General features: G+C 35.2%; 1 protein-coding gene across 3 annotated transcripts in view; it reads left to right on the top strand.

Annotated features, from left to right (window-relative positions):
- Window positions 1-27,607, top strand: part of MCTP1 (multiple C2 and transmembrane domain containing 1) — a gene marked incomplete at its 3' end in the record, with an annotated part of 532,993 nt that overhangs the window by 368,715 nt on the left and 136,671 nt on the right. For all 3 annotated transcript variants that reach the window (XM_079918904.1, XM_079918902.1, XM_079918903.1), the window contains 4 exons: window positions 1,470-1,572; window positions 1,903-2,004; window positions 2,385-2,459; window positions 4,685-4,804. In XM_079918904.1, the coding sequence (XP_079775030.1) occupies window positions 1,470-1,572; window positions 1,903-2,004; window positions 2,385-2,459; window positions 4,685-4,804 (400 nt within the window). The remainder of the gene's footprint in view (window positions 1-1,469; window positions 1,573-1,902; window positions 2,005-2,384; window positions 2,460-4,684; window positions 4,805-27,607) is intronic.

Here is a 27,607-nt window from a genome sequence, read left to right as displayed (position 1 = left end):
CTTTCTATTGAAATTCTCCCCAATTGCACTGACACCAAGGAGGACAAAGCTCTATTTGTTCCATTGCTCAAATCAGCAAACAATCCAGTCTCGGATTCGGCAGATGTTTTAGTTTTGGTTTGTTGCGTTTTAGCACAATAAGAATATTAAGTACTGTCCTATGTACCAGAAAACACTTTGAGTTAATTTTCTTTTTGTTTTAAAAAGTTTGTAAATCTTTTCGATCATGCACTGTAAAAGCTGCCGATGCTACACTATAGTATCTCCTAAGTCCGTGGTTTTTTTTTCTTTTTTTTTAAGCTGGGCTTTAGAAATGAACTCTGAACAAAGGAAAACTCTCCAAACAGAAGTACTTCTTAAGTTTTCTAACATAGTTTTATTTTATTTTCGTATATGAGAAACTGTTTTGTTTTCGTATATGAGAAACTGCTAAATTCCTCATTAATTTCTTATAATGTCCTTGCTTAAGAGCCAGTAACTAATCAGATTTAATTATCTGACCAATTTATCTTTAAGGAATTTCACATTTTTATAAGAGATGAAAGCCTGGTCAGGAGACTTGCACTCCTAAGAAGGTTGTGGAGAGTGTTTTTCTCTGGAATGCATAATTGAATGAATAGGTTTGATAATTATCAAAGCCATTAATTGATTGTGCTCTGATAAAGCCTTTTCTCACATGTGGTTGCAGTCTTTCAGTAATGAATATATTCATTTTTTGTTTTCTCTTAATTCATGTTTTCTTGGTAAACAGTTTGATCAAAGAATAAATGCTGTCAACAATTGGGGCTTATTTTTCTAGAAACAAAATATGAAGAGCTTGCATACTTGTTTATTAACATATGTTGTCTTTGGAACATAATGGAACACTACTTAATTTCTAAATCCTAGGGTGGTACAATAGCTATCAATGTTACATTTTCTTCATTCTATACTCTGTGTTGGTTAATTTTTACTATAAACCAAACAGAAATAAGTCAGAGTTTTGGTGAGAGCTATAAAGATAAAGGAGATATTCTATTATGATAAAAAAGAAAAATTATATAAACTATACTGTGACACTTGCTGAAATCAAACCTGGTAGTGCTTCATGTGGGAGTAACAAGAAGATGGGAATTATTGTAATAATAAGAATAGGACAAATCTAAAAAAAAAATAAGTGCCACTTATTGATTTTTTTTACAATAACTTATTCTTTGCCCATCCAGATGGAAATTATATTTTATTGAAAAATTATAACTTAAAGTTACAGTTGTATTCAAAGTTCCAGATAATAGAACCATCATGTCTACTAAGGTGCATTGTGGGAAATTCTGTCAGATACCAAGCTACCTTATGTATGTGTATGCAAATGGTATACATAAAACATATATATACCAAATCAGCTGGAGCTATCTAAATTTTCGAAAGCATTTGTGTTCTCGTTCCCCACTGATGAAGTCTTTTTTTCTTTACATATATTTATTATACAGCAACATTAAAGATATCCATTCAGTTCTTGAAGTGACAGTTTATGATGAAGATCGGGATCGAAGTGCTGACTTTCTGGGCAAAGTTGCTATACCATTGCTGTCCGTAAGTTTCATTCACCTGACACACTGCTCTGTGTTGCTTTTGCTCAAGGAAAAAAAAAAAACCCTCAGCTCTATATCTGTCATTTCTCAACCAAGGTCTGTAATAAGAACACTAAAAATTTTAACATACTCAATGCACGGCCATGTTGAATCCCATGATAGTTAATTTTTCCTGACAGACTTGATCCTGGTAATGAACAGGTACTTGTCAGAATTGCCACAGTTGTTTTGGGTTCTCTGTCAGTTTCAGCAGCTGGGGGTCAAAGGTCACTGAGGGAGTGTATTCAGTGGAGACCGCGAGACAGACGGCTGTCATGTCCTTTTCCCGCAGATTCAAAATGGTGAACAGAAAGCCTACGTCTTGAAAAACAAGCAGCTGACAGGGCCAACAAAGGGGGTCATCTATCTTGAAATAGATGTGATTTTTAATGCTGTAAGTCTTAACTTTGGCTTTTTTGTACTGCTAAAGAGTTCAGTTTCATGAAAGCTTTTGTTCCTGATTTGTAGAGAATTTCTGTCATTCCTCATTTTCTCTAAACCTTGATGTATCCTGGAGAATACGCTTCTGCCACTGCCTGGCACACCCACACTTTCTGTTATAGCTGGCGGCTGCCGCTGTGGCTGTGCTCTGGTCGCTGCCTGCCGGCGTCAGAAATGGAAGCGCATGCATGTGCAACTGTATACATTTATATTTTATGAGCACAGCAGCCAGGACTTTGAAACTTTCGAAATTATTGCAAATTGAACTGCGTGAAAAACTTGTAAACATTTGTACTATATTACTCCATAACAGACACATATGTTGATGTATAGGTGAAAGCCAGCTTACGAACATTAATACCCAAAGAACAGAAGTACATTGAAGAGGAAAACAGACTCTCTAAACAGGTAAAAAGCAAGGAAAGATTAATCCCTCTGGGAAGACTTGATTATATCTGTAAAACATCTATGTAAATTCAAATAAACTTTGGAGGTAAGGAGGGGGGAAGACTATGGAATTTTTGATCATCTACTGATGTGAAATGGCTCTTTCTTTTCTTCTTTCTTTTTCTCTTTTCCCTTCCTTTCCTTAAAAGATCAAACAAGGACAATACCAAACTAGTAAGTTGGATGGGGGTGGTCAGAAAGGAAAGGGGATACTGTAGGCTCTGCATAGAATGGATATGTGTTCATGCGTTAGCAGAAGAATGATCATTTTGAACATAAAATACAATTTGATTGCCATGGAATGTGTAAATGAGAACACCAAAAGCTGAGGTTCAAATATATGTCCAGACCACCCACAGGTATGATGCAGGTGTCTGTAAAGTGAGCCCAGTATAAAGTTCTTCCCTCTAATCCACGAGAGAGGGGGCTCTATCTTTTAAGGGAAGCCTTCCTCTTAATTAGATTTTAACTATGATCTTTTAGAAGTGAACTATTATTGGCATTTTTAGCTAAGAAAATAGAAAATCAGGAACCCTGATTTTTATATCATGAAGAAATTTTAAATTATGCTTGATATCTCGTAATTAGACTTGTAGTTTTAAATTCAATTTGATAACAAGTTAAGAAAAGAGTATTAAGCTACTCCTTTTAAAAATTGTTTACTTCCAAATAACACAGCTAAAATCAAATGTATTTGAGGTTATAAAGTTTACAGAACTCATTTGTGCGTGTTAAAATCTTTAATAATTTCCTGTGCTATTACAAGACCAAAAATATTTTGGTTTTAATCCAATCACTTCACCATAAACAGTGCAATCTTTAGTTGTTTAAAGGCAATGCATGAGTTACAAATGTAATACCTATCTGAACAGAAATACAGATTACATATTTCCACAGTTATAGTTAAAAGTTATAAAAGTAGCACTTAAAGTAAGGTGATCAGGGGCCAAGAAGGAAACAAATAGAGACACTTTTTACTTTCCCTGAAAGAAATTTTAACTTGTTTAGACTGGTATGCATGTATGTGCATCTATATGTACACATATATACGTTATTTTTTCTATATGACCCCGGTTAACTTTACATAGCTCCTTTAAAATACCAGATGGGCCTTGAAGTGTACTTGGAAGTAGCAAAATATTAACCTGCAGACATATTACTCTAATTATTAACATAGCTGTATGTAATTTTTTGAACCTATATCTAGAGCACGGGCTGTTTTTCTTACAGCTGCAGTCATGCCTTAATTTAAAATTTTTAATTTAAATTATTTCAATTCTCATATACTTTTTTTTCTTGTTCAATATCTGTAGCTTTTCTATCTCTTTTTTTTTATTGAGGTGTAGTTGATGTACAGTATTATATGTTACAAGTGCACAGTATAGTGATTCCCAATTTTTAAAGGTTTGTTCCATTTGTCGTTCTTATAAAATATTGACTATATTCCTTGTGTAGTACGATATATCTTTGTAGCTTATTTTGTATATAATAGTTTGTCATATACCTTTTTAAGTAACAGATTTTGTAAAGTACTTGTCATACATTTTTCCCTAAATCCAAAATTATGAAAAAGTAATGAGAAAATGTGGGTGAAATTTATTGTGGGAAGGAGGGAGATAGAGAGACGAAGAGGGAAAAGAGAGAGAGAGAATGAGACTATGATAGTAAGAAAGGGAGAATCCTACTGAAATGGTGAAAAAAGTGTTACTTTTCTATAATAAAGCAGTACTTGACAGGTTTTTCCCTAAGGCCCTAAATAAAACCATCCCCAGTTATCCATTTCACTTTGAAATATCTTGAAATTAAAGCATTTAAAGCATTTTAAAAGCACAGGACTTCAGAATTCTTAAATATATTTAAGGTTCCCAGTATTCTAAGTGGCAAAAAAATGTTTTTGAACTGTTGGAGATTGTTTCTTTCTTTTGAATAGAGGTAACCCAATTTGCATGATAGTATTATTTATGCAAATATATTTAACTAAGAAATTGCACTTATAACTTAGTTCTTTTCACCTTCTTAGAGATACTTCTTTTCTTCTAACTTGTGAGCCAAATTGCTTGGTATATTCTTACAACCTTATTAACTTTCTGAATCCATTTTAAATCACACTAAACTTGAAGAATTTTGTAGCATATCTGATGGGTTTTAGTCTTGCAAATTCTAATAATACTTTCATTTTCCTGTAGCTGCTACTAAGAAACTTTATCAGAATGAAGCGTTGTGTCATGGTGCTCGTAAATGCTGCATACTACATTAATAGTTGCTTTGACTGGGATTCACCCGCAAGGAGCCTCGCTGCTTTTGTGGTATGATCATACTGTATTACTTACATTATTATTCATTAAATTCAGTAATCATAGCTGCATGTTTCTGTGGCAATAGTTACAGATATGTTGATGTGGCCATTTTAAACTTCTATTTTGAGACTTGACTGGGCAGATTTGCCGTGGGCAGGAACCTGATGGATTGTTCAGGGTCTGAGTCCAAGAATACATCCCCGCCTCAGATTTCCGGAATATAAGACATCTCAGCCAATGTATAATTTTCTCTGTGACAGTTAAAATGTAAAACTTTACATATTGCATAATTCCAAATCCCAATAGCAGAGCCAAGAAAAGTCCTTAGCATTAAAAAATAATAATAATCTTGACCATCTTCATTTTAATTTTATTTGTCCTGTAGATATTCTTTCAAAATATGAAAATCTTGGGCAGTAGAATGCTAGTTGGTAATACTTTAATATGTGAATCAGTTGGAAGTGGATGTGACCTATTTAAGGCACATTTTATTATTTCTGAGATTTCCAGCTTTTAAAAACGCATGAGTGAGAGTTTGATAGATCCAAATAGTCCTCTGACAATGTTCATCTTGTAGCCTTTTACTTTGGTTATTTAAAAACTGCTGATGAGACCAACTTGCAAAGCTAGAAAATCTGAAAGAATACTTTCCTCTGAGCTTCAGCTGGGATTTTCTGCTCTCACATTATTTTTGCTTATTCAGGGTTTCGGTTTGAAGTTTAAGTGGAGTCGTTCTTTTGAAATCTTTTATTTTATTGTCATATTTGTTAGAATATGAGTACCTTATGCTTCCTTATAGTTACCGGTTTCTCAGAATATGACTTTATTATAAGGGGCTTACAAGAAGAGTTTTAATTATAGTAACAAATCAACATTTTAGTATTACCATTCAAATGAGTGTATGCACATCTGTTTAGTACTTTGAGCTCTGTCCTCCTCTCAGGCCTTGTATGGGACTTTCATTAATGTCTGAGCACATGGAACAAAGAGTGTATATGTCCCTTTGTGTTGTAAGTTACCAGAAAGTTAAGCAGCCTGCTTCCCATAGACATGTCGTTGTCTCCTTAAAGAAAGTGACTGTCATCATCATTAAGTTTTAGAAAAGAAAATCTGCCTCTTTCAATATTCTTGTATTTAGCTCTTTCACATAATAAATACATTGGAGTACTGTTAAACAAACTTTATTATTATTTTTCAGCATCATAGAGGCACTTTGATGTTAATGAGGAAAAAATGATATTGAGTTTCTGTGTGTATTTTATGCCATTATTTCCAGGTTCCAGGGGCCTTTTAGGAGACACAATAATATTCTACTGAAAATGTCATGCTGCCATCTTTGATTCACCCCTCCCAAAGTCATTCCTCACAGCTATATGTGAAATTTGAAAACAGAGAAACCTATATAATTATATCATTTGTTCAGGAACCTTCATTTTGAGCAATTTAGCATTACAATGTGTGTAAGTCTTCATAAACTTCATCTGGCTTCTAGAGGTCACTCATGTAAAATGAATTCAAGATGGCAGACTTTTTTTCACAATTTCTTTCTGATTGAAAAATAAACCAGGCAGTGAAACTCTGAGAAACTTAGCTACATGTACATGATGGTACTTGAGTAATTTCACTGGAAGGGAGTCAAAATTCACTGGGGAAGAAATGTACTATTCTCTCTCTTAGCTGGTGGTCAGTTTCTAACAGACTGGGTCCTACAAAACACAAGCTGAATGAAAGATGCTTTCAAAATAAGGGGGGTGGGGGAGGCCACAATAAAGGTAGGAAAAGGGACTCCTGACACTGATGGTGAAAAAAGAGACCAAAAACTACAATGTGAATGCACATTAACAGTACTTTTGAGAAGAAACAAAAATATTAATGGTTTTATTGAAAAAAATAAAAGAAGCACTGAATTACATTCCATTGAATGTTATTAAAACAATGAAAACAAAAGCCAGCTTCATTTATCTGGACCTGAACTAGGAGTTCCAGGAGAATGGGGACCCTGCCTTTTTCACCTGGGACTCTAGCATCACCTGCAGTGTATCTAGCGTTAGTAGGCTCCCAATATAAATGACTATCTAAATCGATAGACCAACCAATGATCCAGTCAGTCAGTCTGAAATTTTTTTCTTATGTGGAGAAACTTTCTTCAGTGATACCATATAAATAAGGGTTTGCTCTAATAAAGCTAGCTATTAAATGATGATAGACATAGCTTAATGCTTTGTAGCCATTTTTCCTGTACCTTCCATTTGAATTTTAAACTATTTCATAATCTTCTCTCAGTCATCTATTTTAGTCTCAGATTAAATTCTGATATAAAAAGATCCTTATATAGTAATAATAACAACTAACATTTATTACATATCTATGTGCCAAAGAACTGTTTTTCAGGCACTAAAGCAGGAAAGTGCTTTTCATGCATTAATAAATTTAATATTCCCAACAACCTTATTATGAGGTAGATACTATTATTTTCCTGATATACAGAGGGAGAAGCTGAGGCCCAGACAAGTTAAGTACCTTGCCCCAAGCCACATGGATATTATTTCCTTTTCAAAAGAGCTTTTAAAATATGTACCTTGTAATCTTAATATCATAACGATTTGGGAAAAAAGAACTGTTGTAGGATTTTTATTCATCTTATAGATATTCAATGATGTATTTAAAAATGAAATGTTTCAAAGATCTTATTGCATAACCAGAGCCTTTTTTAGGCCAGTTTTTTGAAAAGAACTGCTTTCCATTAGGAGAAGCTATGAGCAGCACCCCATTGTTACAAACATATTGTTCCCATCATTCCCTGTTGATGGATCACGGGTCTATTATTATAATATTGGTTCCACTTGGCCCACTTTTTCATAAATGCAGCTGCCTCACATGGAGCACATGCATTTGTACCATTATGCCACTTGGTTTTAGGCCCAGATCAGTAAACTTTATGTTTAAGTGCCTTTTTTCTATTCCATTTTATTTTTCTTTTCTAATTTACTATCCAAAAATAAATGTAGAATAATGAAATTAAAATGGAAAAATAATAATTTTGTCCCTATGTCAGTTAAAATGGGGAGTATGTGAAATGCAGGGGGAGAGCTGCCCTGGCTTCTTTATGTGCTACCTGTGTGCTCTGTGGAAGGTTCAAAGCTGGCTTACAGTATTAGAAGAGGAAATCGGCCTGGAAGGTGATGGATGAAATATAAGCAAACACATTCCCGGGAATGAATGTCCTTATTGTTGTGTGCTATGAATTAGGTTTCTAAATTTTACTATGAATATTGTATGCTTAAGAGCAAACACAGACGTATGTGATGTGGAATGCACAACCGCTTGTCTTTGGGATTCATCTATTGTAGACGTGGAAGTGTCTCATAAATTGGGCCTAATTTTCATCAGGCTCTTGACTAGACATTTGTGTTCTTGTGGATGTCAGTGGGTGCAACATGGGAAAAAAAAAGTGTACATTCTCTCTTTCTTTTCAGTACTGTCATTTCTCACTGTAATGAGCACAAAAATAATTGGACAACCGGGCTATCAGTAAAAAGGACACACTTCAGTGTGCGTCAAATAATTATTTTACAGGACAAACTTTAATCCTTAAATGGGATTGTAGATAATTTGTGGTACCATCTGTCCATTTGGAATTGTTTTAGCCTTTTCTGTCGTTATACAGTAAGTGCCGCTGTGTTTAACATTAACATTTGATATTTTACACATTTAATTTCTGTTCTGCTGTGTGGTCCTTAGGGAATGGAACGCTAGTGCTACATGAGAGAGACAAAGTATTGATCAGTTAACATTTCAGCTACATTTATGTATGTCGCAAAATTAATGAAAATGCCAGACAAAAATGTCAGAGTGCACAAAAAGGTAGAATTTAAATTTGGTAGTTTAATGAAAAGTTTAAGATGTGCATTATCAAAAATGTCCTCTTGCCTTTAAAGTACAGTTCCTAGCAGAATAACTAAAGGGAGACACATATTTTACTTAGAGGAACAATGAACATGAATTACGAAGGGATGTCAACTCCTCAAAGTACCTTGTGTTCCAAAACAGCATGTTTGAATGCTTAACTGTTACTCATAAAATACATGTGTTTCTGTTCCTATCTGGAGAGCTACTGGCTTCAGCCCTCCGGGCTGACCAGCCGATGAGGCAGGCTTCCTACCGAGATTCTCCCCCTAGGTTTTCCTTGGTATCCAGGCATTCCTTTTGTGTCAAAACTGAGAATTCCCTCTACAGCAATTCATTGAGGCCACTCTGGTTCATTACTCGTTCCTTTCTAGGTCGTTTTCAAATGCCTGGTTTTCCTTTGCTCCTAGATAATTTGAGCTCCACCTTCATTCAATCCCCATTTTAGTAAAGGATCACACTCTGGACAACAGCGACTCTCAGAAAAGCTGGGCCATTATGCAGGCAAAGAGAAAAAACAGTGATGATGTATGCAAAGAATGACATGAGACAGCTCTGTGTAGCCAAATGATTTAAAAAAAAAAAATGGAGGAAGCACAAGCAAAGGAGGAACTGAACTTGCACAGGCGATGGGAATATAGTACAATGATCTGAAGACAATAGGCTCCCAAGGAAACCTTATCAAGTACTTCCTGTGTAGAAAGCCTGCTGCTATTAAACAACATATGGATTTTTCTAAAAGTTATTACAAACAATAAGGACATTTTAAGTGACCTTCATGTTCAAGGACTAAAAAGGGAGCATTGCTTAAGAAGAAATGTTAATGTGAAAACAGACATGTCTATATCACCTGTAGTTTAGATTCAAGTCTTACTAGCCTTCATATCACTGAACAAAAGAGGGTGATTGTACCGGACATATGGAAGGTAATTTTAAATTTCAACAGAAATTTCTATTTTAAAGAGTGTGAGACATTAGTAATACCACACCAACAAGATTATGATTCAGGTTTCTAGCAATTTTCAAATGATTTTTACAGAAGCTTTTGTTGTTGTTGCTACCATATTTTTTTAGTGCCAGCAGAAAAAATTGGAAATGTTCTAGATGTAATTTTTGTTACTTTCCCCACAACAGCAAAATAGAAGGACCCCTGAAAACCAAAGAAACAAGTACTAAAGCAGAATGATCTATAACTGATGGTCCTATCCTTGTATTCTTGAATTTTCCTGGAATTATGTAAATCTGAACTTCCAAGACCTTTTGCCCACCCTTCTTTATAGATGCTTTCCTCTGACATAAGGACTTACTAAATTTATAAACAATACTTCCAATTTAATTTACACAAATTTTAAAGGTACGTTAAACATTTCCTTCACAAATGTGTAAGTGAGAAAAAAAGAAAGTCTATACAGAGTTTCATTGATTTAGAATATTGTATACCTCCTAGTTGCCTAAAATTCCTTTTACAAAGTCAAAGAGTATTGACACTTAGAAGATTCTAGTACTATATTTTTCTTTTCAGTAAATAGATTGTGTGCCCAATTCATATGAACCTGCTGGCACTTTAAGTTGATGTATACGCTTTTTCCAAATTTATCTGAATTCCATGGAAGGAAAATTTTTTTCAAGCGGTGGCCTATGAAAAAATTGTTTTTTTGTAAGTGGTACCTTCCGAAAAGTGTTGCATATAAATTCTTGCAACTGTGTAAAAGCCCCCCCAAAGACCACAGTTTAGAAGTGAGTTGAGTTTTAGGATTGATCACAATTAGCTAAAATCAGATATTAATGAAACAAAGCGTTTTGACTAGATTTCTCCAATCCTTGAGGAGTGATGCTCTAGTTCAGTTTGTAGGTCTATTTAAATGTATAATCTTTTTGTTTTATTTTTGTGGCTGTTACATATACCAATGCAGCACTTCCTCAAATCAGCGCTTAGCTTTCTTTAAATGGTGCCAATACCCTTTTTTGTTTATTTTAATAATGTCAGCAAAAGGGGCTCCTGCTCTTTGGAGGGAGATACTAACATAAGGCACAGAGTCTACCACTCTCTGAAAAGCTTACTCCTCTTAAATTTTATTTTATATTTTCAACAGGAAGAATTTAATTCTTATAACACATCACACACATTATCTATTATTTCTACTCTCCCTCCTTTGTTCTCTAAAGCAGGAAGTAGTAAGATGCTATAATCTGGAGACGTTTTTTTCTGTGGGTGATTTGAGGAAAATCGAGTTATTTCACTTTTTCTCAAGTACAGTACTGTTGTACTATATTATAATCAAACATAAACTGCAGATATCGTCAGCATAACAATGATACCATATTGAATCTAGGAATTAGCCTTCTCATGAACCTTAATGACATGTGCAATGAAAGTTGGGGTGACACCAGTGCCTCATTGTGGTCTCCTTCTGGCTGTATGGCTGCTGTACCATTTCCCCAGGCAGCCTCCTTGTATTATGTATCAGGTAGTTACAGCCTCAAAACCTTTATGAGACCCTTAAAAAATATGTTGCATCCAGATTTTACAACTCAGTTGACTAAGGATCAAAAATTATAAAATAATGAAATCAGAGGTGTCTCACTATCTGTCCTCAGATTCCTAAACCAGTGTTCTTGTCCTCTGAAAAATTTTCCACCCCCTAGCTTCAATTTAAATTGTTAGGCACATGCATTCTAAGCAAAACAGCAAGCCATATTCCATTGCAAAATATTATTCTGTAAAGTGTTTTTCAAAGGAGAAAATTTAAATGAATGAGATAATTGTATAATTTATTTTAGTAAAATTCTGTAAAGTAAGAGTAATAACTCTTCTGAAAGATTGTAAATTACAACAGCAATGCAGTCATTAATATACTTTAGACAGTGACTTCACTCTCCACATGTTTTCATGCCCCTTTGTATTGGGTAAATATTAAGAAATAAGGAGTAGAATGCTTTCTATTGTCTGATTTTTCTATTTTGACCAATTATGAAGATATACCTTAGAATTGTGGTGTATTAGAGTTAATGTACCAAGTGAGAAACTAACCTGAAATGCTGTTAAGGAAGATTTTCATTGCCTTTTTTCTTGCCATCATTTTACCACGTTTTAACATTACAGTCAGAATCGACTATAGATGCAGTAGTCACTCCTGCCATAGTAGGTGTGTGAGTTATGACACTGTGTTGCGTCCTCTATTTTGCTGTGATGACAGAGATCCAATACTCAGCAAGTGGTAACATTAGAGATCAGTAACAGAGGGAAGATGAAAGAGTGACCATTTCTCGTGTTTGCACCAGTCATCAGCCACTGACTCAAAGGGAAATAATGAAGAGAAAATCAGAGAAAAGCTAAGAAGCAAGGAAAGATAGAAATCACATCAAAGTGTAAACAGATATTTAGATAAAAATGAAAGGCAACCCTGATTTTAAGGGTGGGAAAAAAGATTTTAGAGACAAAGCTTGGCTTTTATTTTGTTTTAAATCAGTGTTTCTCTGTTTTTCTCATATTCACCTCTCTAAGGGGAAGCTTTTCATTTACTTTAATGAGACAAATGAAATACTAAGGAATAAGATTTTTCTCAGGGAATGTTGAGCTTTGAAGGGCCACAAATCATTGTGATACCTAAGATTCTTTTTGCTCTCCCCCAAGGACCAATTTTTACCCCCTTGGGTGCCATCTCAACCCTGTTGAGAATTCATGCTCTAGATCAAGTTTAATGTGAACTTAACTATGTTTACTTTCATGCTCTTGGTGGTAAAGTCTAGTTTAGATTTTTGGTAGTTTGCATACAATGCAAATTATTCCCATAGGTAATCAGTCTGGAGAAAGAATTAGTGATCTCTATACAAAATTACTGACTACATTGGAGTCCAGTGAAAGGACAGATTTTGTTTGGCTTCACAGAGATTGAAGAATTGAATCTTCCCCTTATGAAAACCTATATGAGAGTTTTCTTCTCTACACCTATTCCAAGGGTACATTGTTGTGCTTCACTGAAATGGAGAAGTGGGGTGAACATTAATTCTGGCCTAAGTAATATAACCTCTATCATTATGAAGGTTAGATGGGTTTTGTCCATACATTGTACTATAGTTATGACTAATAGATAGTCTTTATATTCCTAAATGAATATCGTTATGTTAGAGATATAAAAGAATGCTTTATTAGGCTTGATTACCTATTAGATTTTCATTGGAAGGGAAGGAAAAAGGGTTGTGGAATAGGAAAGTCATTTAAAACAGGGAAGATACACGTTCTACTGGCTATTCTTTGTGGCTGGTTACTCAGTTCCCCAAAGGAATCAAAAAACTTTCACTGTTGTAATTTATCAATAATAAGTAAATATATGATGTTTTATATTCTAGTTAGCTGTATACAAATAATTCAGCTGCATTTTCCATAGTTAGCATCTTTACAGTTTCTGCCAAGAAGACTGCAGGCAATACTTACATGTTTGAAACAAGAATATATCATCCAATTTTGTCACAAAATGTTGGTGAATTAAATACTATTTTCCTGAGAGAAATCTTTTGGATTTCATTTAAAATGAGAGATTGCCAAGGCTACAAGTAGTCCATTAATTATCCACAAATTATTATGCTGAGGTTGCATATAAGAGGTGTTATATTTTGAAGTGATATTAGTAAAGTAATGGCTGCTACTCAGAGAAAATTAATTCATAAATATAGAAGTTCAGATAGCTGAGGTCACTTTTTCTAGTTAGGCAGCAATATTGAAAACTTATCTGGTTTTGTTTAAATTATTTTAAATCAAGTTTGGTTTTTCCAACGCAAGAGACTATTGCATGCCTCAACCAGCAGGCTGGTATTTTTAAGAGAGACCTTTAACCAAGGTTCTACTAGTTTGGGTGTGCACTGTTTCCTTTATTTTTTAAATTCTCAGAATATGAGCCTCCTACCACAGTTTTATTTCTAAGTCCTAAATCTTGGTTGATATGTAGTTAAAACTACATATTTTTTCATATAGACTCACAACCTCCAAACAAGATGTAAAAGTCTGTTTTGTTAGACAGCTGCTTAAACCTTGGAATGCATTTCCCCACAGTGTCAATATCATAAATACTGCAATAGAACCATTCACAAAGCCTATCGATCCCTTCATAGAGTACTAGCTGTAGAATGGAAATATCACATGTAGGAGGTAAATTCAATGCAATCATGGCTTGGTGCTCAGGATGCCAGGAACACACCTACCCCAATCCTATCTCAGGATAAAGCACCTTCCTCATGGCAAAGGCAAGGGGTCTACAAAGGTGGAGATTGTGTAGGCTTTTAAGGGTCCAGATGAATTCATAGAATGTTACAGTTGGAAGGGAGCTTAGAGATCATCTTACGGTAGAGGAAATTAAAGTGCTCTAAGGGAGAGGAACTTACCGAGGCACTGACTCTTCTTCTCCCCCAATTGTTGGTAATGGACGCTTCAAAGACAGCAGCATTGAGAAGAGAAGAAGAGGGGGAGAGAGGGAGAGAATCTCTGTCCCGAAGTTTATAAGTCAAGTTGTCCTTAATTAAGGAAAACCAAGTGACATTGTCCTGTAGAGTTCTAAGCATGTAAAATTAGACTCCCAGTTCTTGGTATTCCCTATTAAGGAATGTGTTGATCGAAAGGGCTGGAACTGCCTATTCAAAATAGTAAATCTGTGCTCACTTTGCTTAGTATTATTCCTGTGGTTCAAGTAATAAGTGCATATCTTATCTTCTGATGAACTTCTCTAGTAGTTGCGATCACGTCACATTACAGCTCCCCCAAACACTGCAGAGATGTGTATATAGTAATAAAGGACACAAAAAGTTCACTGTGTATTTAAGTGAGGTACATTTTAGACAAGCAAAGAAATGTCATTTGGCCTCTAAGTAGTATAAATTACTTATTCCCAAAAGTAAATGTAGACTCATTAAGAATATATTTCCCAGGTTTCAAACATACTTTCATGAGTTGCTTAAACAGTTTAAACCATCCATATTGATCCATATTGATTTAATGGTAGCTGAGATGAACCTGTCCATGGCCTAAATTTCCATTAGACTGAATAAATGCCAGGAAAAAATGTATGTATTGTGAATTATCTAGGAAAACTGGTGATCCAGTTTCATTGTTTTGCTTTAATCCTAAATTTCCTTTAAAATTACATAGATCAAAACTTTTCTAGCATATAATTAAGCAAAAGAATGGAAGCGTATATTCCTTTACAAAGTGGTGGAAGTACTGAATTAATAATAATTTGGACATATGTTAAGATACTATTAGAATTTGTAGGGTGTTGCCCACTTTGTTACATAAATTATGTGAGGTATTGTTTGCTATAAATTTGGTGCACCAATTTATTGCTATTGGAGTTACCGGAGTGAAGAAAGCTAAATGAAATCATCTATATGAAATGCTTTGAAGTCCTTAAGTATGAGGGCCCTTGGATCATTTAGGCTTGAATAATACATAAGACCACAACAACACAGGTTTTTGTTTCTGAGAGCTGTTGTAACCTTTCAAAATTTGTATCAATCTTGAGAAAATGATTTAACTTAAAATTATTATTTGGAAATATCCTATACTGGACCTAAGAAAGGGAAATAAATCACAAGGAAAAATTTCTCATCAGTGTTTGCTAAAAATGCACGAGTCTTCCTCCAAAAATATGCGGGAGACGTAATAATACCTGGGTTCTATTTCCAATTGACTAGAATGTTTAACCTAAGTTTAAGGAACTAGGAAAAAAAATAGATTGCAAACTGAAAAATGCCATTTTTCAGTATTTTTAATCCATTATTACAACCAGTGACAGGAGATAAATTCAGGCTGTTCTGCTTGAGATGTATTTCAGTTCCATTAACAGATCTTCCCCGTTTTCATGCACACTCAATAAAGCTGTGTTGAATGACTGACTCAGATGACTTCAGCAGCAAAACTGGAAGTTAAAGCTGTAATATTGTAACAGAAACCCCCAACAGTAGTATCAGATGAAGCTGAGAATAAATGTAGTATATCAGGCATCATAAAAGGGTGAATGTGGGATACATTTATGCCCTCCTCTACCTACTGTGAGATTCATACATAAGATTCACACTCATTATTCTCGTCATCTTAATGAGATCAGTGTGGGAACATTTCTCTACTCTCCCTCTTGACTGTCAGAAATGGGACACTCCATTATTTCTCCTTCTTCTCTCTACTTTTAAGGGACAAGCTATATTTTCTTGGAAGGCCAGAAATGTTAACTGATTGCATCAGGCAGCCCCAGAGCATAACACCGAAAGGCTAAAGGACTCTAGGTAGAGACCACAGCGTTGGTCTCTCTCTCTCTCTCTCTCTCTCTCTCTCTCTCTCTCTCTCTCCCTGTCTCGCTCGCTTTCGCTCTCGCTCTCGTTCTCTTTGTCTTTCCTATGCGCACTTACTTTTCTTTCAGACTTTTATTGTCTGCCCTACTTCCTAAGGGGTTTCCTTGGAAAAGAAGGGAAATTTCTCCATGTGGAGGAAAATAGGGTACCTGAGTATTATCTCTAATTGCTACCCTCCTTCTCTTTGGATCTATTGCTCTGATTAGTTTTGCGCAGTCTTCCTAAACCAGCTCTGAACATGATCGGTTCATGTGTTCAAGCCAGACATGTGTCCGGCCTTGAACTAAAAGAAATAGCATGGGCAAGGCACCCATTCTAATGCATCTTATCCTCAAATAAATTTTCAAATCTGTCAAGTAACAGTCACTGTTTATGATTAAAGTTGCTAGGAGAGATTTTTATCATGTTTTTAGATCATGAATTCCCTTCATCCTTAAGGACAAGACAACAGGAACTTACAAAAATATTATTCAAGCCAGCTAGGCTATTGATTATTAATTTATATTGTAACCACACTGGTTTTAGTACTGTTTTCCTTGAGAGGAGCTCAGATTCCCTTTAACATGATTGAAGAATTTTAAAGTAGACATTTTTAATATTTGCTGCCCTCTTATTTATAACTTGTTTAATGCACCACTGTTAGCACAGGAAATATGAGTTAATAAAAATGTCATAGTATTAGTGAATAAAACACTATGTAATTGTCCCCAGGTAATAATTAACAGCATAAGGCTATATTAACAATAGTCTTAGTGTACAGTCCCTAAATGTATTTGATTCTCATCTTTTAAAAAGTAATTTTGTACTGAAATTCAGTAATAAAATATTTGAGAGATTTAGTTAAGCTAGTTAATGTAAACTTCTTAAGTGAGCGAATCTTTTCAAGCGATTTGTATTATATTGCTATGTTAAACATCATTCTATTTTAAAATCAATCTGAAAGTTTGAAATGTTAGCTTAATGATCGCCAGAGCAACCTTATTGAGATTCATAAAAGGCTTATTTATCTCATCACAGTATTTGTTAAAACAGTTGAAAAATAAAATTAATAAGCCATGAGGTCATTATTACGTAATGTTTTTGCTCACATAGATAAACAGGTTCCTTGTTCTCTCTTTCTTTTTAAATAATGTCTCGCTGGCTTTGTTCCGTGGCTGCAGCAGGCTGTTAGTATGTATCTTTATACCATCAGAATGAATGAGATATATCTGTATAAATTATTGATTCACTTGAGCCTACCTCTGTAATTCAGAGCTGAAAACTCTGGCAGCTTATCTAATAGAATGATACAACTAGGAGAATGAAGTTACCTACCACAGCAACAGTTGCCAGCTGGGGGGTCAAATGCCCTTTTACCTTTATACCTGAACACCTGCAAATTGAGCTGTATCCCATTCAGAATTTTAAGAACAGGTCCATTGTCGCAGGAAGTAGGAGTTTGTTTCTTGGAGAAAATTATGCCAGTTCTAGTTCTGAATGAAAGACAAGGCTTTTATTACTCAAGGGATATTAGGGCTGACTGCTTTTTTGAGAAAACAAATTTGCTGTAACTTTATCTGTAATTTAGTCCTGAATGGGTGCAAATAGACTGCACATTGTATGGTGCAGAAAGAAGAAAATAGGGGTTTGTTAAAGCCATACAAGGGCTATGTAACCATTATATTTCCGAGGGAAGTCTTATCGGAATTGCAGGCTATAAGGGGGAATATTTTGGTTACAGCCTTAGCATCAAACACCTGTTTTGAATTTTAGTTTAGAATGACATTGGAAAAGAAAGTTTTTGTCTAAAATTATGGAGGATGAAATACCCATCTCCGGAAAGTTGCTGTACAGGCTGTCTTTGACTTCGAGACTGGCCCTCTCCAGAAACTTCAGAAATCATTATAATCACTCCTGAGGTTGAACGCTAGACTCAGACCTAGGTGGACTGTGTTGACTTGTTTCACTTTTATAAGCAGATTAAATGTATAGCTTTATATACCCTTTCTGATTAAAAAATAAATACTATGCTCTATTCTTCACGTAAGAGTCTAATTTAAGCTTTGCCACGGCCGAGAGCAAGATGGATGTTTTGAGGAAGGGACAAGAGAAAACACACTCTGGCTGGTGAGCCTCCAGGTCACACAGTGTGGGACTAATGGAAGATACATGATTTGGAGAAACTCATCCCTCAAGTTGGTCACCCACACCTTAGTCAGCAAGCTCAGTAGTTGTCATAGAAACCCTTATTTTTACAGTGTTATAGTTGATCACTGACATGGAACCAGACTAGGTAATCAAACATCTTAGCCATATGCTTGTTCTGAGTTCCAACATAGTCAATTAGCGCATTTTCTATTAAAAACTTAGTTGTAATAGGTCTTCATTAGTTAGCAGTTGCCATAATTGGATAGTTACTCAATTATGTCCATTACCCCAACCTCATTTTCACTTCTTTTCTGAGTCCAAGTAGGAATATATCCAAGAGCATTCATGAGCCCCGCTTTAAGCAAAATTCATGACCCCTACCTCAAACAAGCCAAGGCTGTTAGGGGTTGAGCCAGAGTTTAATACTTAATTTCCTTACTATGTTTTAGCATATGTAACTAGGCCCTTAGCTCTCCCTTTTTCTATTTATTTCAGAATTTCTAGTGTTTCTTCACTGAGTAAGGAGAGGAGAACTCTATGGTAAAGGCCCATGGTGCAATAATGTCTCTAGGATGTGATGACCTTTCTACCCTTAAACCCATCCCTTCTTTCACCATTTTCCATTCTCCCCATCAGATACCCATCTGGGCACATCATTATCCTGGGATTACTCCCATTGTCTGCATTATGGTCCCTGTTACGCTCTGCCTGTGTCTGCCATTATGTTGTCACTGAAACTCACCTGTGCCCTGTATCATCTGATGGTCAAATCTGTTGTCTAGGACTGGGAATGGGCCACCTCCAGATAACATATGTGCATTTTATCACTGGCCTCGTGGGCAAAGTATTTCTGATTTTCTTAGCCATCCAAACCCTTACTTACAAGCAGGTGTAAATGGTTGTAACTGGAATATCAGACAGCAGGTAGAGCATTCAAGTGGCCGTTGGATAACACCATATGGGACATTTCTGGCCCCAGTAACGCACACAGATGCTCTTCTTGGTGAGAATTGTACCTCTTGACCTTTGTTATAAAATTACGAATGTGAAACAGTCTGGAAGAGAATTGGTCATGCAGGTTTTCTAAGCTTGGTAGCCTCATTGTGCTTTCCTCTGTGTAATACAAAATAAAAGAAGCAAAAGCGGGTACCTTCATAAGAAGTGTAACAAACCACAGTTAGCTTAAGGAACACAGAGTTTAAACTTCCCTGCATAATGAAGCATCCAGGCTGCAAATTTTCAACCAGTGGAATGGCACAGGAAAAGGAAGGATAGTCAAAGTCTACTAACCTTCCTGCTTCTGTCCATTTTCTGGAACACAGTAGGGTTCTTTCTAATGCATCCCTCCTCGCTGACCAGGTCTTTGCGATTTAGATTTGTAGGCTGGACTCAATGTAAGAATATAAATTGTTTCAAGGATGACAGATTACACATCTGGTTTCTTCTCCCCCCAAACCCCCACATTCACCTTTATAACAATTTTTTTTTTCAAAAAGTAATGTGGTTTAAAAATCATTTTAAGTTGCCCAACATAAATGATACAATCAAATATTGGATTCACAAACAATAGCCTTTATTGGTTTGTGACAAGTGATCCATCTTTTTGCATTAGTGCAGCTTTCTGAACCAGATTATTTTTCATAATTGATAATTTGTGAGTCATATATTTGTTATCTGTTCTTTTATGGCTTTGAAAATAGTGAACGATGCCAAAGATCACTGTGCTTTTATAAAGAAAATTATTTTAGTGTAGTTTATTGGCTGGCATTTTCTGAAAGTATGTTACCGATAAGTTTTGCAGAGAATGTAACAAAGGTAAAAGTAACATTCCTTGCTAGAAGGAGACCTGATGGGCCTAGAATTCCTGTTGATAATGTGAATTTAGTTTTAGAATTTATTCATGTTTAGCATGAGAATAATGAAAATACACAAATAAGAAAAAAATGTCAAAATTCTGCAAGCTGAGAGAAAATAGTTTTGTTGCATATATGAGCAATTTTCCCAATACAAAATCCACATTAAAACAATGCACAAACACAGTAAAAAGTCTATCTTGCTATGAGCATTACAATTATACCAGCAGAATAATGACACTCTTTCTTGTGATCAATAATTTTAGTTGATTGTGATAGATAGCCTTAGGAAAAGTATCCACCATAATACAATTTTTATTATTCAGCTTTATATTTTGTTCCTAAAGCCTTCATAAATGCAATGGAAAATTCTTACCCTTTATTATGGTTAATAATTATGTTATGGTAGAATTAGGGCTCTACATATGAATTTGTTTGCCCCAGGTAAATAATAATACGGCATTTGAAATCCATTTTGCCTAAGAGGGCAATATTAAAAACTTTTCTTACCCTTAATTAATAATTCTCTCACATAACCTGAACATATTCACTAATTCTATTCACAGTTATACTGACTGACAAAGTATAAATCCGTTGGAAAAGTAGCAACCCAATTTACTGAGAACTAATATTGTTAGATGAATTAAATATTAATTTCACAGAAAAATTGTTATGAATCTTTTAGAAATTACATGGTTCGTCCTCAATCTTTACTAAAATTTCTCCTGAACAATTTAATTATAGAAAACTATTTCTAATAAAAAGATTATCTACTTAATTAAAAGAAAATTGATATCATTTCATCATTATATACAGTTGTATAATTATATACAATTAAACACCATGTATAAAACATTTGCTCTTCAGGAGACCCTAATAGTAGGGGAAGAAAAACACCTGTAGGTTAATGTCTTCATCACTTCCACTTTTAAAGTCATGGATTCTATTACACACATTTATTACATCCCCTAATTGCTTAAAATTCATACTTTAGTTGGGGGGAAATGCTGACCAATGTACAGTTGGCTATAAATCAGAATAAACAAGCATATTTATTACTAGTACAATGTCTTTTCTTTGATGATTTTGTTATATTTGAACTCTTTAATTAATTGAATTTCACCTGTTTATTACCTCTAAATATTTCAAAGCTATATTATAATTAAAACTTTATTATTCAAAATCAAAATCCAATCATGAAGAATAGTATTCTTTCCTTCTTCAACCTGAATATGTTCTAAATCGTGTTTAAAATTAAGGATGTGTGGAACATCTTCATCAGATGGGCAAGCAGAATGTTTGAACTATATAAATAGCAGTGTTAAGAATGATAACTTTCCTTTATGCATCTCTCAGAAAAGGCTGACAGTGTTATTTAGCGTCTGTAACAGTATGACGAAGAATTTGCTCTACCTTTTCAGATGTTTCATTGGCTTCATTTATGGCATGTGCAGTGATAGTGGGATATGTTTATTTATACATATGGTGTGCCAGATTGTTGATGTGTTTTAACCATAATATATTATTCAGTTTTGAAAACTACTCTCTTTAGAGTTGGAATTTCTCTACAGTTGAAGGGAAAATGCATTTCTAATAACTTGTCTTATAGTTTTGAAGATCTGCATTTTAAAAATCACTCTCCATATTTCAGAAAATGTGAGCGGCTATATAAATTACTGAAATTCAGTATTAATTGGATATTTTTCCAGTGAAAAATCAGGTTCCTTTATGTTAGATGGACTACTATCTGTGCTTAATTAAACCCCAAAGTATTTGATATTTTCTTAAAGAAGAAATACAGTTTAAAATATACATGATCTTTAAATCCCTCTAAATATTGAAAGTAGGTAGTTTTGAACAAATGAATTTTGAAAGCTGTGTAGAGTTGGGGAAAGTAGCATATTAACTGTCACCTCCGCACCACCACTGCCTCCTCATGAGATTTGTTCAAATCATGGAAACTAATTCCAAATTTTGTGACTGATCACTCTACCAAAAACAAACTTATCAATATAGATTCTCTATAGAATTCTATAGAATATAGAGATTCAGTATACATTCAGAGGTATTAGAATACATTATTGAAACAGAACTTTTTTCCCAGCAGAAAAGTAATTTACATTTTTCAGAAGATTAAAGATACCTCCAAAAGAAAAAAGTAGGAAATAATGGAGAACTCTAAAATTGGATTGTAGTTTTAGAAGAAAAACTGTCAATACGTATCCCGATGTGTGTTATACAATCTTTACATGCCTCTGCACTCATCTACTTGTCAGTAAATAACCTACATGCCTTATAAAACATTGTTTATCTCTTTTTCCCCTCCACCCCAATTGTCTTGTATGTCATTCTGCAGTTTGGCCTGTAGGGAGCAATCTTGCACCATTAAACCTCTCCATTACTCGTTTATTTAGGCTGGAAAAGCTTACAGCCTTACAGATCTGTTCAATGTAAGCAGAATTATTTGCATAAATTCCAGACTTTGATGATGGTCTGTGGCCTACAGATTATTTATGCAGTTGTTTGGCCTTGAAGTTCACAAATTTGCTCTGAGGTGGCTTTACTTTCAATTGTGACCCCGTGTAGGTGGGAGATGGCCAAATGGTTGGGTGAATAACCTGGAATCTTGAAAACCATGAGGTCTCTTGTCTGAAACATAATGCTTTGTTCCTCATACGGCCTTTCAGATAAAAAGGAAACCCACAAGTCATCTAAAATATAGAATAATATTTTAGTACTTAAGTAGCAAAGATTACAATGAGGCAACTGCTGTTAGCATCTCAGAACATTTATCAGTTTAGACCTATTTAATCTTATTTCAATTAAGAATAGCTAAAAACCAAAAGGGCTGGCGTTATTATTGTGACTTGTTATTTTTACACAAATACTACAAAGTGCCATTATGTGTATATTTTTTAAATGGCAAAGAAGATCATTTCCTTCCTTTCCTCTCTGCTGTTTTTTGGAATAATTGACAGCAGTATACTAATTCAAACAGTTGCAGAGCATGTGTTCTATACCAAAATGTACCTTTACTTCTAATTCATGTGTTGAAAGTAGTACGTGATGTTCTTAGAAGTAATAACTTTTTATTTATTCTGGAAAGAGAATTCTCTTTTGTTAACAGGTATCTGTGCCCAATTTTGAACACTTTCATTCCTTCATCCTTCCTTCCTCACGCTGGCTGAGCACCCACTGAATGTCCCGGCTCTGTTCCTCACTGGGATTCCAAGTTGGTTAGGACCTGACTTTGAAAACATTTATATCTTATTAAAGTCATGCTTCACTGAGGAGAGGAATGGATTTTAATTACACCAAAATCACATTAATATAGTTTACATTTAGGTAATATGTCACACCTGTGATTGTCTAATTCCATGATGTTTTTGTGGAGTTAAAAAAAAATTATAAACCCTCATTTCTATGTATATTCCTTTGCTACCAAGGAACTCATTGGGTTTTAGAGAGTGGAGCTTGGTTTACTTCAGGGATCCTTTGAACAACTTGTTTCTGAATGATTGTATTTCTTAATATGGAAAATTGTATTTAGGTGAGAGAGAAACCAACCTTTGATCGTCACTACTATAATCAACATATTTTAAATTCAGCATTTTAAGTTTCAGCTGTTGACCAAATTGGCAATACAGTGCATCTTATTTTGCAAAAATTGCCCCATAGTCCTAGAAATTGGATGTCCTCAGTTATCACCTTTGTTCATAAAACTTCAACTACTTACTTTTCTGAAGTTTGAAATTAATCCAATTGTAAGAAACTTATGGCTACAATTGCATTTTGGACCCATCACACTTACTTTTTATAATACTTGCAAAGGTTACAGAGTGTGCTTTCAGGAACAAGAAGAGTGTATTGTTTGTGAGAATTAGCCTTTGATTCCAGGGATCCGTGGTTATTAGAGCTGCAGCTGGTTCACAACAAATATTCACATCTTAAGTGGTTAAATAGAGAAGTCATTTTCTCACAGGGTTACCCCAGGGGCTGGGTGGTGGTGGAAAAGCTCAGAAAGAAGTAATTTGAGTAACTAAGAAGTTTTGAACAGACTGGTGAAACTGGGACAAGAAAACTAACTTTAGTATGGTAGGGAGACTTCTTCATTTCTTAATGCTTCACATTTGATTTTGAATCCTTTCTTTTTCTAAGACTTTCTGACTATAAGATGGGATTAGCAGATGCAAACTATTATATATAGAATAGATAAACTACAAGGTCCTACTGTATAGCACAGGGAACTATATTCCATATCTTGTAATAAACCATACTGGAAAAGAATATGAAAAAGAATATATATATATGTGTGTAACTGAATCACTTTGCTGTATACCAGAAACTAACTTTGTAAATCAACTATACTTCAATAAAAAATATTTTTAAAAAAGATACAATGATAGATTCCTTTATTAAGTGTAGTTGATTTTCATGTTGGTTTTAATCAGATTCAAGCATAGTATTAAATCATTATTTTTTATATGCTGTTTTAAACTCTGAAAATGTTCTGTTACCTACAAATATAGATCATCTGACAGCCCTTCTCCCCATCTGCTCACTACCCCTCCCAAACTAAGGCTTAGGCTAGGATACCAAATAGATAAAGGACCTGCAGTTTCAAGGGATCGGTTCTTATCTGAGCTAAATGAGGCTGAAGATGCAGATGAAAATAGAAGAGTAGAAAAACAGGTGCTTGAACAGGTGGGTTTGTGATCTTTTGCCATTACACTGGTTCTCATAGTTTTAGAATAATCACAGGAAGCAACAGAGCTCCCTCTGTTATCGAGAAATCTGGGGCATCCTCACACCAGGGCTTGAACCTAAGGGGTGATGAACTTGACTTGGTGGGGATGACATTTCCCTCTCTAATTTACCCACCCCAATATATACACATACACATATTGCTGCCTCTTAATACAGTCAATAAAGATTTTTTTTTACACCCAGAGATTCCTTCCTGTGTGTGAGAGAAGACCCAAAGCAAAGATTCCATCTTTGTTCTTTGTCAAACCTCAGAGTTCCTATTTCCAGAGGAATAAAGTGGATCATCTCAGAATTGAGGAACACGTCAGGAATTTTGACCTTTTTTTTTTCTTTTGAGGGGAAAAGCAACAAGTTACATACAAAGGAATGTTGACCTTTTATTTCTTCATTTTCTCAGGAGATTTGAAAATACCCTTAGAACAGAAACAGCAGTGTAGAAAAGACTTAGACGTGGCAACACATAGGAAAAACAGCTTTGTTTCTATTTTAATAGCTAAAGAATAAATGGGTTCCATTTTGAGAAATGAATGATTGTTACATTTTTAAATAAGATCATAACAGTCAACTGTGTGGCAAAGGGCATGGAGCTTTGAATAAGTTCTTGGAACAGTGCTTCTCAGCCTCTGCTCTACATACACATCACTGTGGATCTTGTTAAAAACCTCAGTAGGTCAAGGGTAGAGCTCTTGGGTGATCCTGATGCTTCAGGTCAGGGAGCACAGTTTTACTTTGAGGTCTTGTCTTAACTTAGACAAAAAATATCCGTAATCTAGCACAGAGGCTTTCAAATTTTAACATGTTTCAGAATCACCTGGAAGAATCTTAAAAATGCAGAAATCTGGGCCCTGATTCCGAGGGCCTGGGGTGAAGGTAAGGCTCAAGGATTTGCATTTTTAACAAGTTTACAGGAGATGCTGATGATGCTGGTCCGGGGACCACACCTTGAGCACAACTGGTCTACTATAATCCACTCTATTGGATATTCACTAGAATCACTAAGGGTACATTAGAAGAACATACATGCACACGCACACGCGCACGCCCACGCACACACACTGCAGTTTCCACCCTTGAATGATTCTGCTGTAACTGGTCTTGGATAGGGGCCAGGTCTGATGAGTAAAAATCCAACTATCCTGAGGTTATTCTAATGTAAAGTCAGGCTAGAAAACCCAGCTGGGTTCCTTCCACAAAAGGATATATAATCAAGTGGAAAAGGAAGAACTAAATCAAGAGAGGAAAGGAGATAGAGTTTCAAAAGACCAAGGAAAGAAACCAGAAATTGCTGGAGGAGGATGGGAAAAGGGTAACTATTGTTTTTAAAAATCATTAAAGTAAAACTTGTGAGTGAAGGAGGTTCAGAAAATGTTTCTGCAACTGGCAGTTGAGGAGCTGCCGGCTTGTCAGTGAGACTGACATTCTGATACTCTTCGTTCCATCTTTCCATGCCTCGTGCACGCCTCTCTGCCTCCTTGGACCCGGAAGACAAAGTAGGCTCTTAAAGTGGCATCCATAAAGTTTTAGTGCTCTTGGAGTAGATGAGTTTAGCTATAGATGTAAATTAATGAAATGAATACAAATAAGTCCACACAGATGTGGAAATATTTTTCAGCTTTCCTTCTCTCTCCTACTTCTTTTAAAGAATGAAGAGTGAAAGACTTGTCAGTTCACGACGTCACTTGATGACAGTGCTAATGGGGGAACATACAAGAAGCAGAATGAGGGGAAATCTAGGTGGAGGGTGACCTTTCATAGTCCTCTTAGGTACATGGTATCTGTTCTATCTAGAGAGTAGAATGAGAAGCTGCTTCCAGCTAGCCTTTTTTAGTTAACATTTGGAGACATAGCAAAAAAAAAAAAAAATCTTAATTTTGCAAGAACACAACCTTTCTCTCTACCTAATAATCAGCCTGTTTGCCTCATTCAGATATTCTGGTCCCACACTGCAAATTCTTAGAACCCCTGACTTCTTCTCTACTATTGTGTCCAGTTCAAAGCAATCTCTCATTTTGTATTTATGATACTTGTAAACTTTTGTAGCTTCGGTTTTAACATTGAATATTTTGTTCATGCTTTTATTTTCTACATCAACCACTCTGAAATTCATATAAGGAGGCACAATTAATGGCTCCAAAACCCTGGCTAACAATTGGTTATTTTTTGAAAGATAGTGAAAATAAAACCTCACTAACCATTCGAACCTTATTTCTTACATATAATCTAACCCCATCCTTATATTCCATCTTCTAGGCCAGAGCATTGCATTGGCAGAGACATTGCCTATGTTCTACACTTCTAATGCCCTCTCTCAACGGGCATTATAAATTGATCACAGCACAATCACAAGCACCCCTGTTGTATCTCAACAAAACATTCCAGGTAGCTAAATCGCTCCAGTTATTTTGAGTTGATTCTCAAGATGAACCTATTTGCCATTCCCCAGTTCTTTGTGAATGTGTCTGTCTTCCCTCCTGGGTTGAATCTCTAAAGGATGGAGATGAGATTGAGTGTGTTTCTCTATTCTACCGAGGATGTGGTAGAGGGTTTTGAATATAGCAGACACTCAATGTCAGTGTGTTTTTGTTGAATTTGATTTTCTAGGCTAGTCTAGACCTATGGAAATATATATTTTATAGAATTTTTCATGTGGGCTTTGTTATTCTTAATAAGCAGTACCTCGACTAACAGAAAGCAAAACATAGCCAAATAGAACTACCCTGAATCAGAAATGATTTCTAGCGATATCAGATACAAATGGTGTAGCTAAAATAAAAAGTAGACTCTCACGTTCTCTCCCCTGAAATCCTTCTTATGTCATTAT

Source organism: Stenella coeruleoalba (assembly GCF_951394435.1).
Source record: "Stenella coeruleoalba genome assembly, chromosome: 3".
Taxonomy (NCBI): Eukaryota; Metazoa; Chordata; class Mammalia; order Artiodactyla; family Delphinidae; genus Stenella; species Stenella coeruleoalba.
The sequence above is the reverse complement of the archived record's forward strand: the minus strand, read 5'-3'. Positions and strand labels throughout refer to the sequence as shown.